This window comes from Bubalus kerabau, chromosome 10 (genome assembly GCF_029407905.1).
Source record: "Bubalus kerabau isolate K-KA32 ecotype Philippines breed swamp buffalo chromosome 10, PCC_UOA_SB_1v2, whole genome shotgun sequence".
Lineage (NCBI taxonomy): Eukaryota > Metazoa > Chordata > Mammalia > Artiodactyla > Bovidae > Bubalus > Bubalus kerabau.
The window spans coordinates 33,005,614-33,022,660 of NC_073633.1; the positions used below are offsets into that span (position 1 = coordinate 33,005,614).

Consider the following 17,047-nt stretch of genomic DNA (forward strand, 5'->3'; position numbering starts at 1 on the left):
ATATTTTGTGATTTATGTCAGAGTGTTAATTAATACAGACCCACCCATCAGTAGACAGGCTGCTTAAAGTCTTGTGAATTAATGATTTTAAAGTAAAAAACAAAATAAGAAGAAAAATGAATGTAAAAGAGTAAAACAACTTCCTAAAAGATGTCTGACACCTATCAGTAGTTTAAGAAAAGGAATTCATTAAAAAATTCTACCCAAAATTGCTAACCTACATTTTTTAAGAATCTTTAAAATAAGTAGCCATTAGAATGATTTTATCATAATCATTACTTTGTATATCAATAGCTTAGTTTATTTATATAGATTAGAAAGATTTTTGTCTCTGGCCTATATTATCTTTGGGTCTCAAAAGCTTGAAATTGCCATGGCTGTTTAGTTATGAAAATCATGATCCACTAATAAAAACAGATCAAGGAATGCTGTAATATTCATATATGAAATTCTTGAAGCTCATTTAAAATAACTGTGCAATCTTGGTAACAATAAGAAAAGTTATGGTGAATACCCTTTAAAGTATTGATTAAAGGAAAAAAATCAACATAGAATAATACTATTTTATAGTATGTTTCTTTTTTTTATGAAGCATATTTGATTTGATTTTATTTTTTAAACTTTACATAATTGTATTAGTTTTGCGAAATATCAAAATGAATCCGCCACAGGTATACATGTGTTCCCCATCCTGAACCCTCCTCCCTCCTCCCTCCCCACACCATCCCTCTGGGTCGTCCCAGTGCACCAGCCCCAAGCATCCAGTACAGTGCATCGAACCTGGACTGGCAACTCGTTTCATACATGATATTTTACATGTTTCAATGCCATTCTCCCAAATCTTCCCACCCTCTCCCTCTCTCACAGAGTCCATAAGACTGTTCTATACATCAGTGTCTCTTTTGCTGTCTTGTACACAGGGTTATTGTTACCATCTTTCTAAATTCCATATATATGCGTTAGTATACTGTATTGGTATAGTATGTTTCTAATAAGTGACATAAATAAAAGCCATGTGTGAGTGATAACATTATCATCCAGTTATAAAATACCCAGGACCCTGCTGAAGAAATTTCTTTCTGAGCTGCAGGAAAAGAACTTCAAAACAGCAAATAATCATGTGAAATTGATACCAATGAAAAGAGTAATGAGCTTACAGTGTCAGTTCTGCTATCACTGGGGTCAGAGATAGAAAGCCAGTGAATACTCTGTTAGTTAGAATACAAACTAAAAAGTTGGCCTGGATTTTTTTTCCAATTTTTTAATCTAAAGTGAGAAGAAAGGAATTAACTGTGTCAGGTGATAGATGTATTAATTATCTTGATATTAGCAATCACTCCACAATGTATATGTATATCAAATCATCACATTGTACACTTTAAACATATACAATTATATTTGTCAATTTTCCCCCAGTAAATTGGGGCAGGGATGGAGAGCTGAGATCTGATTGTTATCCTAGATTTCTCACTTCACATATCTCTGCCTGAGCATTACCATTGATAAAATAAAGGGGTTAGAACACATGATCTTTCAAAGTTCAGTTATAATATTCAACAAGCCTATTATAAAGTCAACAGTTATCTAGGTTATCTATTGGAAAAAACAGTTATCTATAGGAAAAACAGTTATCTATAGGAAAAAAACCAATCACATATTACGGCAGTTTGGTAGGTAGTTTGAGAAATGAACATTAACCAATTCCAAACAGGGAAAGAATAACAGCGAAAAGGAATAATATTCTAATTTCCAACACTGAATTATTGAACACCTTCTCTGTTTGGCACCTTTTGAGAGATAAGACAATTGGATATGGTGGATTAAGATGATAATCAGCTTTCATTTGAAGTATTTAACATAGTAATTATACAAAGAACGAGCTAAGAATTTCTTAATTATTAAAAAGACAAGATGAAATACTCACCACCCAGAGTTATCATGAATAGTAAATAAAATAATTCATATAAAACATCCAGCAAAAGCTGGAAACATAGAAAACTACAATGTAAGCTCTCTTTATCCTTATTAAGTGTATGGCAACATGAATATCCCTCAATGTAACCTAGCACATAAAATTAATAGAGGCCTGAAATGACATTTTTTCTGTTGTCATTAAGGGTAGAGCTAAATATCTTTTATCTTTAGAGTATTTAGGACATCTTGCTGTAACTCACAAGCTGATGGCAGAGTTTCTTCATTGCTGCTTTCATCTCCTTGTTCCTGAATGTGTAGATGACTGGATTCAGAAAAGGAGTGAGCACTGCATCAAAGATAGCAAGGAACTTGTCCAAGTGTGATGAAGGGAAGGGCCAGGTGTAGAAGAAGATTAATGGCCCAAAGAATAAGACCACCACAGTGACGTGAGCTGACAAGGTGGAGAGGGCCTTGGATACACTACCTGAGGAGTGTTTCCAAACAGTGACCAGAATGAAGATGTAGGAAATAATCAATATGAAGAAGGAACCCACGGAGATGAGTCCACTGTTGGCAGTGACCATGAACTCTAGTCTATAGGTCTCTGTGCAAGCAAGTTTAATGAGTTGGGGGAGATCACAATAAAAGCTGTCCAATACATTAGGACCACAGAAGGGCAAGTCTACAACAAAAGCCAACTGGGCCACTGAGTGAATGAGGCCAAGGACCCAGGCAGCAGCCAAAATCAAAATGCACATTCGTGGGTTCATGATGGTCAGATAGTGGAGAGGCTTGCATATGGCTACATATCTGTCAAAGGCCATGGCAATGAGCAGCACCATTTCTGTGCCCCCAATGGCATGAATAAAGAAGATCTGAGTTAGACAACCCCCAAAAGAGATGGCTTTGTGTTTTCTGAAAAGGTCATAAATCATTTTAGGAGCAGCAATAGAGCAAACCCCCACATCGAGAAAGGAGAGGTTGGCTAGCAGGAAATACATGGGGGAGTGCAAGCTAGCGTCAGCACTCACAGAGAACACAATGAGGAGGTTTCCCATCAGGCTTGCCATGTAGAACACAGAGAAAAAAAGGAAAAGAAGAAGCTGGATCTCCCAGGAACTGGAGAGCCCCAGGAACACAAACTCAGACACCATGGAGTGGTTGGCTGCACCCATTTCCTCTGCAAACAGAGATGACTCAATTTTACCTAAAAAAGAGAATAAAAATGAAATCAACCTTGTGAAGAGTTACTGACCACATAAAAATACTGCCATAATTCACACAGCCAAAACACATATAATATAACCTTACGACTGAACTGAAATGAACTGAATATTGTAAAGCAATTATCCTTCAATTAAAAATAGTTTTTTTAAAAAATGCCATTTCAGAAGATATGCAGTAACTATTTGCCAAAAAGCACTGCTTCTGACTCCCCAGTCTCTCTAGAATTCTCTAAGTTTTGATAAAAGAAATAAATATTCTGCTGAATCAAAAGGGTTGTGCGAAGCAGATAGGAGTGCCCTGGAATACCATGAGGGAGGAAAGTGGAAATAGAAATGAACTTATTGATTTTTCTCACTGTTTGTTACTCCCATGCATGGATTTCCCCAAACTTCAGACAATTCTGATGACCTTCATTTTCTTTACCCTCTGACTACCTCCAAAAGTGCTGCACTCAGTATGCCAGCAAATTTGGAAAACTCAGCAGTGGCCACAGGACTAAAGGTCAGTTTTCATTCCAGTCTCAAGGAAAGGCAATGCCAAAGAATGCTCAAACTACTGCACAATTGCACTCATCTCACACACTAGTAAAGTAATGCTCAAAATTCTCCAAGTCAGACTTCAGCAATATGTGAACTGTGAACTTCCAGATGTTCAAGCTGGTTTTAGAAAAGGCAGAGGAACCAGAGATAAAATTGCCAACATTCGCTGGATCATGGAAAAAGGAAGAGAGTTCCAGAAAAACATCTATTTCTGATTTATTGACTATGCCAAAGCCTTTGACTGTGTGGATCACAATAAACTGTGGAAAATTCTGAAAGAGATGGAAATACCAGACTACCTTACCTGCCTCTTGAGAAATCAGTATGCAGGTCAGAAAGCAACAGTTAGAACTGGACATGGAACAACAGACTGGTTCCAAATAGGAAAAGGAGTACATCGAGGCTGTATATTGTCACCTTGCTTATTTAACTTATATGCAGAGTACATCATGAGAAACTCTGGACTGGAAGAAGCATAAGCTGGAATCAAGATTGCCGGGAGAAATATCAATAACCTCAGATACGCAGATGACACCACCCTTATGGCAGAAAGTGAAGAGGGACTAAAAAGCCTCTTGATAAAAGTGAAAGAAGAGAGTGAAAAAGTTGGCTTAAAGCTCAACATTCAGAAAAGTAAGATGATGGCATCTGGTCCCATCACTTCATGGGAAATAGATGGGGAAACAGTGGAAACAGTGTCAGACTTTATTTTTCTAGGCTCCAAAGTCACTGCAGATGGTGAGTGCAGCCATGAAATTAAAAGATGCTTACTCCTTGGAAGGAAAGTTATGACCAACCTAGATAGCATATTGAAAAGCAGAGGTCCATCTAGTCAAGGCTATGGTTTTTCCAGTGGTAATGTATGGATGTGAGAGTTGGACTGTGAAGAAGGCTGAGCGCCGAAGAATTGATGCTTTTGAACTGTGGTGTTGGAGAAGACTCTTGAGAGTCCCTTGGACTGCAAGGAGATCCAACCAGTCCATTCTGAAGGAGATCAGCCCTGGGATTTCTTTGGAAGGAATGATGCTAAAGCTGAAACTCCAGTACTTTGGCCACCTGATGGGAAGATTGACTCATTGGAAAAGACTCTGATGCTGGGAGTGATCGGGGGCAGGAGGAGAAGGGGACGACAGGATGAGATGGCTGGATGTCATCACTGACTCAATGGACGTGAATTTGAGTGAACTCTGGGAGTTGGTGATGGACAGGGAGGCCTGGCGTGCTGCGATTCATGGGGTCGCAAAGAGTCAGACACGACTGAGCAACTGAACTGGACTGACTGACCTCCGATATGAAATGCTATCAGTTTCATTGATACTCTCTTATGTTTAAAGCTAAACATATTGTGGTTTTATCAAATCATAGTCATCTTTTCCCCATAAAGAGAGAAGATAATGTAGAAACCTTAAAAATGTATCCAGCTTCCGTAGCTCAGCTCAAGGAAAGCTTGAGCTGTGAGAGCATATGACAGAGTTAGGACAAGCCAGAAAAGAAATCTGTGCTGCAGACTCTAAACATGGATGAGCCAATGCAATGTAGCAAACAAAATTCTGTTAAATTAGGAAATCATTGTCCATGCCACGTTCACTTTTCATGGTTCATGGAATGTTGGAAAGATTGAAAAGAACACTGCACTTGTAATTGGGAAAGTTGTGATCAAGCACAAGCCCTAAGTTCATGGGAAGTTAGAATAAGTTCTTTCTCTCATCCCTTCCACACTCAACTCACTTCTTGAACTCAGTTTCATCATCTGGAAAATAAAGGGGACTGAGTAGGTGATGCTAAGTAGTCCTTTCAAGTCTTATATTTCTATGACTTTATAACACAATGCCAGCCCAGTAGGTAATGAACCTCACTGTAATGATGGTATTCCCTGCAGTGGAGTGCTACCATATTCACTACCTTTTCCCTCATCTGCAGTTGATTATAAGTCCCGTATCCCATAAAAACCCTATCCCTGTATTAGTCTCCCTCTTCTCTAATTGTTTTTGTTCCACTTACATTGATTAGCACATTATTGTAAATTTTCTATGTCATTCATTTTTCCCTTTATCATAACACTCTGTAATCAATCAGCAAACATTTTCTAGATATCTACTAAGCCCAATGCATTGTTCCAGGACTCTATGGACTTCCTGAAGTATTAAAATATTCACTGCCATTAAGCCATTTACATTTTAGCACATACTAAAATATAAACAATAAAAAATTCTTACATAGAGAATGTCAAATAAGTAGTATGAGCATAGAATTTGTGAAGCAGAAAAGATACACATGAGCCAGAGTGATCAGGGCTGTCTTCAGAAAGAAATCAAGACCTATGATGCAGTTTAAGATATGGATATAAGTTATTTGGATATACAGCTTCATATCTGACTCTGAAAGAGTTGTTGAAGCATAATGAGGGAAGAGCTCCCAGTCTGAAGCAGTGTTTGATAAGCTATCAATGAAAACAATGAGAACAAGCCAAAGTAAAACAAAAACAGTGACCACCATGGGCAAGACACTACGATAACACCTTTACTGACACTATCTTGTTTGATACTTACAAAAACCATAAAAATTATCAGCTCCTTTTCACAGTGGAGGAAATCGAGACCATGAGAGGGAAAGCCATAGATTAGAACAGTAAGTGGTAGAACTGATATTGATTCCCCGATCTGCCTCTTAACCAGTATATAGAGAAGACTTTTCTCATGACTTTCTGATTATTTAACATAACACAGCCATGATTCTTCCTGGCTATTGAAGTAAGGGCAAATCTGTGTAATACCTGCATCTCAGAGCTCCTAGTTGGGTTCCCAGACTGCCGTTGCTTTAACCACTTGAAGGCCTTTAGCTTCCCATAGAAGAGGCTCTGCTCCTAGTGCTGTATCATTGACAGAGGAAGCAAAAGTGCTCGGTCTCCACATCAAGGAATAAAATAAAGCCCAACACTACACTAATTCAAATTCTGTTCCCACTTACAAAACTGTCTCCTGCCTTTTGTAATTCTTTTTCTTGGATCTCAATCTTAGAGAACAATGGATAAATAGGGGGGGAAATTAATAATAAAATCAGTTTCTGACTGTATGTGCTCTTTCTCATTTGTGTTAATTCTTACTCATTAAGCTCAGCTGAAGCTGCTTCTATTGTACAAGGTAACAATTAACTGATTTCTTTACAAAATGACCCTGTCACCAGAAACATCTATTGAGTCTTGGTCTTTAGGGACTTCAACATTGTACACCAATATCCTCAAGTTATTTCTGAATTTGTCACTAACTTACTCATATAAAGACCTGACGTGTGACTGTTACCAAAGAGTTAACCATATTCAACTTTTATTGGTTAAAACTAGCATTGCTTCATATGCAAATAGCTGTAAAAATGCTGTTCTTGGGAAAGATCTGACTAATTGGCACACAGGAGAGTACTGACCAAATGATACTGCAGAGACTTAGGATTGCCAATATGATTTCATTTATCCAAGGGAATTGTCACCCAGAATGCTGCCACACCAACAGAGGAAGTCATGGATTAGCCACAAACAGGAAGAAAAAGAGATCAGAAAACATTTTAAACACCACTTTGTTTACTTAGTTTGAAATATGTATTTCCTGAGTAAGGTTAAAGAATCTCCAAGAAACACATAAATATACTTTTGTTATATTCATATCAAACCAACTTCACCCAAGAAACTTACCAGAAAATAGGGAACTTCATAGAAATCCCTAGTGTGTGTGTTTGTGTGAATTATCTATAAGGCTATTATTCTGTTTTACATTCAAAAACTGGCATATTTATAATCTACATGGAACACTGTTTAACTATTAATTCAATTATATGGCCTATAATTTCACATCAAAAAGAATACTTTTAACTCAGAAATAACTACTATGTTGGACTTCATTGTAGATTGTGAATCAGAAAACTTAAATTCTATTCATGTTTGGTCAGTAACTCACTCTGTAACTTCAGATGTTTCACTTCATATCTCTATAGTAATATTTCCTCATCTGTAAAATGAGATTATAGAAAATAATTTCTACAGTATCTTCCAGTTCCTAAGCTTCCTATGTTATGAACAATTATATATTCTCATTGATTCATTGGGAAAGGAAAGGAATAAAATGTAAGACCAATTATTGAATATATGGCTTAGCAAACATAGAAAACTCAGCAGATAAATGAAATTCAATCTTGACAATTTTTTTTACTAATTATCACAGTAGTAAATATAAATTGTAAGTAATAGTATATCTGTTTAGTGTGAAGAGTAGAGCGGAAAGAAAACCTTTTTGCAATATGTACAGCCCTATAGTGGCCTGACCAACTCTGATGGCTCACAGAAGTAAAGGGGGAAAAAGTTTACAAAGAAAGAAATTAGCTGATAAAAAAAAAATTCTGCTAAGCTAGAACACAACTTCATTCATTCATTGACATGAAGTTGCTACAAAGAGTTGGTGCAGGAAAAGATATACCACATTTTTTAAAGAGCCAGCAGCTATAAGAATAGATTTTTAAAGTACTCATCACAAAAGAAAGAAAGAGAGGAAACAGAGAAAGAAAAATAAAGGAAGTGGATAAGAAAGGAAGAAGGGAGAGAAAAACAAAGGAAGAGAGGAGGGAGGGAGGAGAAGGGAGGGAAGCAGAGGGGAGAAGAGGAAAGGAGAGAGGAGGGGAGGAGACAGAAACACTATATGCCCGTGGAGGCTAGGAACATGAGGGAAAGAGCTTGGAGAGAGGGTCAGTCTGTAGGGGCCAGGGCAATATTCCTTTGTGTATGGAGCATCATTCTGTCTTCTCTTTACCTATCTCCACCCCAGGCTCAGAGACAGAACTTTCAACCACAAACAATGATGGACCCAAAATGAAGAGTAAACCCCAAGCTAGGGAAACAAGAAAAATGACTCATTTGGAACTCTCATACTAAATTTTTATCCCGAAGAAATGCCTAAGAAAGAGAAAAGAGAAAGGAGGGATTAGGAGAGAGAGAGAGAGGGTAAAAGGATACATAAAACAAGATACTGGAGCAAAATATAATTTTGTAATAGGAAAGAGTGTAAGATTACCACAAGCAACTATGCTTTCTAAACTGTAAAATGCTAAATAAATGTGAAGAAATTTGAAAAAGAAAAAAGTTTTGATTTAAATTCAGAACCTTAAAGATAAAAACAGCAAACACAAAATCTACACGATTAGAAAGAACACAATAAACATGGAAACAAATGGCAGGAAAAAGAGTACAGAAAAAATATTTCCACAGAGCAGATGAAAATTGGGACCAAATATTTCACCATGAATTTTTTAAATTTACAGGATTTATCTTTACACACACTCACACAAAGGACACAGAGATTTAAAAGCTCAAAATGATATGACATAATTGTTGCATCTATGTTCATCAGTGATCAGATCAGATTAGATCAGTCGCTCAGTCGTGTCCGACTCTTTGCGACCCCATGAATCGCAGCACGCCAGGCCTCCCTGTCCATCACCAACTCCCAGAGTTCACTCAAATTCACGTCCATTGAGTCGGTGATGACATCCAGCCATCTCATCCTGTCGTCCCCTTCTCCTCCTGCCCCCAATCCCTCCCAGCAGCAGAGTCTTTTCCAATGAGTCAACTCTTCGCATCAGGTGGCCAAAGTACTGGAGTTTCAGCTTTAGCATCATTCCTTCCAAAGAAATCCCAGGGCTGATCTCCTTCAGTATGGACTGGGTGGATCTCCTTGCAGTCCAAGGGACTCTCAAGAGTCTTCTCCAACACCACAGTTCAAAAGCATCAATTCTTCGGCGTTCAGCCTTCTTCACAGTCCAACTCTCACATCCATACATGACCACAGGAAAAACAATAGCCTTGACTAGATGGACCTTTGTTGGCAAGGTAATGTCTCTGCTTTTGAATATGCTATCTAGGTTGGTCATAACTTTCCTTCCAAGGAGTAAGCGTCTTCTAATTTCATGGCTGCAGTCACCATCTGCAGTGATTTTGGAGCCCAGAAAATTAGTCAGCCACTGTTTCCCCATCTATTTCCCATGAAGTGATGGGACCGGATGCCATGATCTTCGTTTTCTGAATGTTGAGCTTTAAGCCAACTTTTTCACTCTCTTCTTTCACTTTCATCAAGAGGCTTTTTAGTTCCTCTTCACTTTCTGCCATAAGGGTGGTGTCATCTGCATATCTGAGGTTATTGATATTTCTCCTGACAATCTTGATTCCAGCTTGTGTTTCTTCCAGTCCAGCATTTCTCATGATGTACTCTGCATATAAGTTAAATAAACAGGGTAACAATATACAGCCTCGATGTACTCCTTTTCCTATTTGGAACCAGTCTGTTGTTCCATGTCCAGTTCTAACTGTTGCTTCCTGACCTGCATACAAATTTCTCAAGAGGCAGATCAGGTGGTCTGTGGCCAGTAATTTTCTTTCTTTGTGTTATCTTTGTCTGGCTTTGGTATCAGGGTAATGGTGGCCTCATAAAATGAGCTTAGGAGTGTCCCTTCCTCAGCAATGTTTTGGAAGACTGTCAGAAGCATACATGTTAACTCTTCTCTAAATTTTTGATAGAATTTGCCTGTGAAGCAGTCTGGTCCTGGACTTTTGATTGTTGGAAGATTTTTAACCACAGTTTCAATTTCCATACTTGTGATTGGTCTGTTCATCTTTTCTATTTCTTCCTGGTTGATCCACAAATCAATCAGAGTGATACACCACAGCAACACATTGAAAATATAAATGCATGATTATCTCAAGAGAAGCAGAAAAAGCTTTTGACAATATTCAACATCCATTTATGATTTAAAAACACTCTCCAGAAAGTAGGCATAGAGGGGACCACTTCAACATAATAAAGGCCACATATAACAAACCCTCAGCAAACATCATTCTCAATGGTGAAAAACTGAAACCATTTCTTCTAAGACAAGAAACAAGAAAAAGATGTCACTCTTGCCATTATTATTCAACTTAGTTTTGAAAGTCCTAGCCCAGCAATCACAGAAGAAAAGGAAATAAAAGGAATCCAAACTGGAAAAGAAGTATAACTGTCACGGTTTGCAAATGACATGATACTATACATAGAAAATCCTGAAGATACTACCAGAAAACTGCTAAAACTCATCAATGAATTTGGTAAAGTTATAGGACACAAAATTAATACACAGAAATCCTTTCCATTCCTATGCACTGAAAACAAAAGATCAGAAAAAGAAATCAAGGAAATAATCCCATTTACCATTGCATCAAAAAGAATAAAATACTTGGGAATAAGCCCACCCAAGGAGGCAAAAACCTACACTCAGAAAACTGTAAGATGCCGATAAAAGAAATCAAAGATGGCACAGAGGGAGAAATATACCATGTTCTTGGATTGGAAGAATCAATATTGTGAAAATGACTATACTATCCAAAGCAATGTACAGATTCGATACAATCTCTATCAAATTACTAATGGTATTGTTCACAGAATTAGAACAAAAAATTGTACAATTTGTATGGAAACACAAAAAACCATTTAGGGCTGAAGCAATTTTGAGAAAGAAAAATAGAGCTGAAGGAATCAGGTTCCCTGACTTCAGATTATATTATAAAGTTATAGTCATCAAAACAGTATAGTACTGGCATAGAAACAGAAATATAGATCAGTGGGATAGAACAGAAAACCTAGAGATAAACCCATGCACATATGGTCTTCTAATCTATGACAACAAAAACGAGAATACAGAATGGAGAAAAAACAGTCTCTTCAATAAGTGGTGCTGGGAAAACTGGACAGCTACATGTAAATAAATGAAATTAAAACACTCCCTAACACTCTACACAAAAATAAACTGAAAATGGATTAAAGACCTAAGTATAAGGACAAATAGTATAAAACTCTTAGAGGAAAACATAGGCAGAACACTCTTTGACATAAACCACAGCAAGATGTTTTTTGATCCATCTCCTTGAGTAATGAAAATAAAAGCAAAAATAAACAAACAGGACCTAATTAAACTAAAAAGCTTTTATACAGCAAAGGAAACAAAGACAACCAATCGAAAGAAGACAACCTTCAGAATGGGAGAAAATATTTGCAAAAGAAGCAGCAAGGGATTAACCTCTGAAATACACAAACAACTCATGCAGCTCAGTATCAAAAAGCAAACAACCCAATCAAATAATGGGCAGAAGATCTAAATAGACTTTTCTCCAAGGAAGACATGCAGGTGGCTAAAAAGCATATGAAAATATACTCTATGTAAGTGATTATTAGAAAATTGCAAATCAAAACTACGATGAGGTATCATCTCAGACCAGTCAGAGTGGCTCACATCAAAATATCTACAAACAATAAATGCTAGAGAGGGTGTGGAGAAAAGGGAAAGCTTCTACACTGTTGGTGGGAATGTAAATTGCTATAGCCACAAGAAGAGTCTGTAGGTTCCTTAAAAAACTAAAAATGGAACTACTGGATGATCCAGCAATTCCACTCCTGAGTATATACCCAGAAAAAATGAAAACTCTTAATTTAAAAAGATACATGCATCCCACGAAGTGATGGAGAAGGAAATGGCAACCCACTCCAGTGTTCTTGCCTGGAGAGTCCCAGGGACGGCGGAGCCTGGTGGGCTGCCATCTATGGGGTCGCACAGAGTCAGACACGACTGAAGCGACTTAGCAGCAACAGCATGAAGTGAAGTGAAGTAAAGTGAAAGTCTTTCAGACGTGTCCGGCTCTGCAACCCCATGGACTGTATAGTCCATGGAATTCTCCAGGCCAGAATGCTGGAGTGGGTAGCCTTTCCCTCCTCCAGGAGATTTTCCCAACCCAGGGATCGAATCCAGGTCTCCCACATTGCAGGCAGATTCTTTACCAGCTGAACTACAAGGGAAGCAAAATTGTTAACTAAAGTATAGATTTTATTTAAATTTAACAAAATGTTATGCTAGTGTTCAATATTTGTTTTCATACTTTATTCAAGACTCCACATTGTACTTAATTGCATTGTGCAGCTTCAGGTGCTTGCAACAAATTCTGGTAAATTCTCTTTTCATTTTTATTCTATTACAAATATTTTCTGATTTTCCTTGTTATGGCTTTCTTAAATACATGCATCATTTAAAGAGGACATTTAATTTCCAAATACATGAGATTTGTTAAAGCATCTTTGATAATAATTTCTCATTTAAATGCTTTCCTCTCTGAAAACACTGTGTTTTTTCAGTCTTCTAACTTTACTGAGGCTTTCAATGGCTAAGTCACATTGCACTTGAAAATATATGGGTTATTTACAAATATCTTTTGATATTTCTCACATAATTCCACAGTGATAAGAGAACAGACTTTGTATGATTTCAATACCTTTAGACTATGAAATTTTTGCACCTTGTTTTATGTCCCTGTATATGTTTCAGAGTCTCCTAGTTTATAGTCTATGGGAACTTAAATAGAATTTGTATCCTACTGTTGTGTGAAAATTGTATAAATCTTAATTCTGTTGAATTGGTTCATGATGCTATTCAGGTCTACTATATCCTTCTACTTCTCTCTATATTCATTCTATTAATTTTTGAGAGTTTGTTATTGGAACTCCAACTAAAATTTTAATCAATCTACTTAAAAAATAATTATATATGAAACTGTTTTTTTTTAAAAAGATACTTGTATCTCAATGTTCATAGCACCCTGATTTACAAAAGGCAATCATGAAAGCAGCCCAAAGTGCCCAAGAACAGATGATTGACTTAGGAAAATGTGATATATTTATATGCTGTGGAATATTACTCAGCCATAAAAAAGAATGAAATCTTGCCATTTGGGCAACATGGATAGACTCAGAGAATATATGCTTTTGAAATGTCAGAGAAAGATAAATACCACATGATATCACTTACATGTGATATAAAAATAATACAAATGAATCTGTAAACAGAAACAGACTCATAGATGTAGAAAACAAATTTATGGTTACCAAGGGGGAGGGGAAGACCAAATTAAGATTATGGGATTATGAGATACAAAAACTACTATACACAAAAGAGATAAGCAATAAGGATTTACTGTATAGCACAGGGAATTATACCCAATGTCTTATAATGATTTATAATGCAATATAACCTGAAAAAAATGACTATGCTATACACCTTAAACTAATACAACATCATAAATCGGCTACACTCCAATTAAATAAATAAATAATAAAAACTATAAAGAAAGCTGAGCGCCAAAGAATTGATGCTTTTGAACTGTGGTGTTGGAGAAGACTCTTGAGAATCCCTTGGAGTGCAAGGAGATCCAACCAGTCAAACCTAAAGGAAATCAGTCCTGAATATTCATTGGGAGGACTGATGCTGAAGCTGAAACTCCAATACTTTGGCCACCTGATGCAAAGAACTGACTCATTTGAAAAGAACCTGATGCTGGGAAAGATTGAAGGTGGGAGGAGAAGGGGACAACAGAGAATGAGATAGTTGGATGGCATCACAGACTTGATGGACATGAGTTTGAGTAAACTCCAGGAGTTGGTGATGGACAGGGAAGCCTGGTGTGCTGTGGTCCATGGGGTCACAAAAAGTTGAACATGCCTGAGTGACTGAATTGAACTGAACTGATACTTTGTTTTATTTAGTTATTACCCTGGTTCTCATAATATATAAATCTTTTGCATTTTCATTCAGTATTATCTCTTTTATCTACAAAATATTCAACCCATTTAAAATCATTTAGTTTCACATAATTATCTTTGCCATATAAAAATAGTGACTAAGTTTAGGAAATAACAGGAAACAGGTATACACACTGAGGCATATAGGAATTTACAATACCTGGTCTCAAAACATTTGATTAATTAAAAATATTAATATCAAAAAAAATTAATATCTTCTGAGTTGTCACTCTTTGAGTTAGCCAAATATCACCTTCCAATCCTAACTAAATTTAAAAACCTTGTAATTAATTAAATCTTGAGTGTGGATGGCTAAATTCAGACAATAGAAGCCCAAAAATCTCGAAGCTACCTAGACAATAGTCTTTGTTTCATTTTTTTTCCTTCAGGTGTATAGATACTGAGAAACACAAAGGGCTTGAATATTGGTACATCTGTATATTAGAAGAGATACATCTTTGAGAATTTCTATCAGAGAGAAGAGTATCCAACATTTTGTTTTAACAGGAAACATGCCCAGTATGTGAGATTTCAGCCTTTACCAACATCTGTAAGTTTTTAATAACATTATATTCCAGTGCTGAATTCACTCCTGCCTAGTATTTTCAGTTTCCTTAGACCAAGGGTCCTTATGGAAAAAATGACCAGCTATGAACAGAATTCTTGAGGAGAAATTTCACAGTGAATATTGAAAATCATTAAGTACACTGAAAATATATATGAAAAGGATAATTAAAGAGGTTAATTTCCAAGAATAGTCAAGATCAATCTAAATTTCTTGGATTGTGCATGAGAACTCTTCCTGAAACTTAAAACTTTACCAAACAGTCTCCTCATTGCCATCTTCATCTCCTTGTTTCTAAATGTATAGATAATAGGATTCATAAAAGGAGTAATTAGAACATCAAAGATGGCTAAAAATTTATCTATGGGTAAGGTCGGGAATGGCCACACATAGACAATAATGCAAGGGCCAAAGAAAAAAACTACCACAGTGATGTGAGCTGAGAGGGTAGAAAGGGCCTTGGATGAACCACCTGAAGAGTGTTTGCGAACCATGACCAGGATGAAGATGTAAGACACAATCAGGGTGAAGAAGGTGCCCATGGAGATGAAACCACTGTTGGCAGTGACCAGAAACTCCAATCTATACGTGTCTGTACATGCAAGCTTGATGAACCGAGGAAAATCACAGTAAAAGCTATCCATTTCATTGGGGCCACAAAAGGGTAAGTTGACAACAAAAGCCAGCTGGGCCACAGAGTGGATGAGTCCAGTGGTCCAAGCAACAGCCAGAAGAGAAGTGCACATTCTTAGGTTCATGATGGTCGGGTAGTGGAGCGGCTTACAGATGGCAACGTACCGGTCATAGGCCATGACAATGAGCAGCACCATCTCTGCACCCCCAACAGTGTGAATAAAGAACATCTGGGTGATGCAGCCTCTCAAGGAGATGACTTTGTGTCTTCTGAAAAGGTCAGAAATCATCTTTGGGGTTGCAATGCTGGAAACACCTGTGTCAATGAAGGAGAGATTTGCTAACAAAAAGTACATGGGGGAATGTAAATGGTGGTCTGAGAGAATTGTGAGCACAATGAGAAGGTTTCCCAACATACTCGCTATATAAAATACTGTGAACAAGAGAAAAAGAAGAATCTGGATCTCCCAAGAACTGGTGAGTCCCTGCAGCAAAAATTCAGACACCACTGAGCGATTTCCTCCATCCATCAACTTCATGCACAAGGCTAACCCTGAGGTTAACTGAAGAGTATAAGAGGGAGACAGACATAGTTAGTAAGTTGGAAAGAAAGTCCTTGCAAAAATTTCAAAAACTAAAGATCATCTTGCCATTGTACAGAGTTACTTAAGAGTTTACACAGTACAAGTAGAACAAAGAGCCAGAATCAGAAATGTCCCCTGCATAAATCTTTGGTATCATTTAATCATGTACCTCAAATTTAGTTTGGGCTTTAGTGTCTAATCAAGAAGGGGATATGTAGACAAAGGCACCTAAGAATTTAAAAAGAAGTGAATCATGGGACTTCTCTGGTGGTCCAGTGGTTAAGACATTGTGCTTCTACTGCAGAGAGTATGGGTTCAATCCTTAGTCAGGAAACGAAGATCCTGCAAGCTGCATGGTGCAGCCAAAATAATAATAATAATTTTTAGATAAAGAAAGTTGACTCAGAAAATCTAGATTTGTACTTTCAAGTTTCTCTACTGAAATATGCCACAGAATGAAAACATGTACAAAAAGGTACAGAAAATTGTCTGGAGAGGTGCTCTAATTTATTCTTTATAATGCTGCCTGATTCAGTGTGGATAGACCACAATTTATTTACTAATTTCCCTATTAATAAGCATTTACCCAGTTTGCAGTTTGGAGGCCCAACAAAGAATGCTGCAAATATCTTTGTTTGCATCCTTGATGTCTTTGCATCCTCTGTATCTTTATGTATCATCCTTTTGTACTGTTTTCCTTTCATGGTATGAGTTCTCAGGATGTGATTACTGACACAAAGTACTTATATTTTTAATTTGTGTACATTTGCCTGATTGCCTTCCCAAAAGGCTGTAATAAGACATATTTCCACTAAAATAAATGTTAACACTTTTTAAATTGTTGCCAGTATACTGGGTATAAAGTGATAGCTCTTTGTTACTCTAATTTTCATTCCCTGACAACCAATAAATTTGAACATGTTTTCTTGCAATTTAGATTTGGTCTTTTGTGAA

The 17,047-nt window shown here is 37.0% G+C and overlaps 1 protein-coding gene across 5 annotated transcripts in view; it reads right to left on the bottom strand.

Moving 5' to 3' along the window:
- Positions 1–980: 980 nt before the first annotated feature.
- LOC129621152 (olfactory receptor 4F15-like) overlaps positions 981–17,047 on the bottom strand; it is a 40,184-nt gene continuing 24,117 nt past the window's right edge. For 2 of the 5 annotated variants that reach the window (XM_055537231.1, XM_055537232.1), the window contains exon 2: positions 981–3,121. In XM_055537231.1, coding sequence (XP_055393206.1) covers positions 2,151–3,121 — 971 coding nt within the window. In that variant the 3' untranslated portion in view covers positions 981–2,150. Of the gene's footprint in view, positions 3,122–13,521; positions 16,073–17,047 lie in introns of those variants that run through there. The other 3 variants (XM_055537230.1, XM_055537229.1, XM_055537228.1) reach the window with 3 other exon arrangements.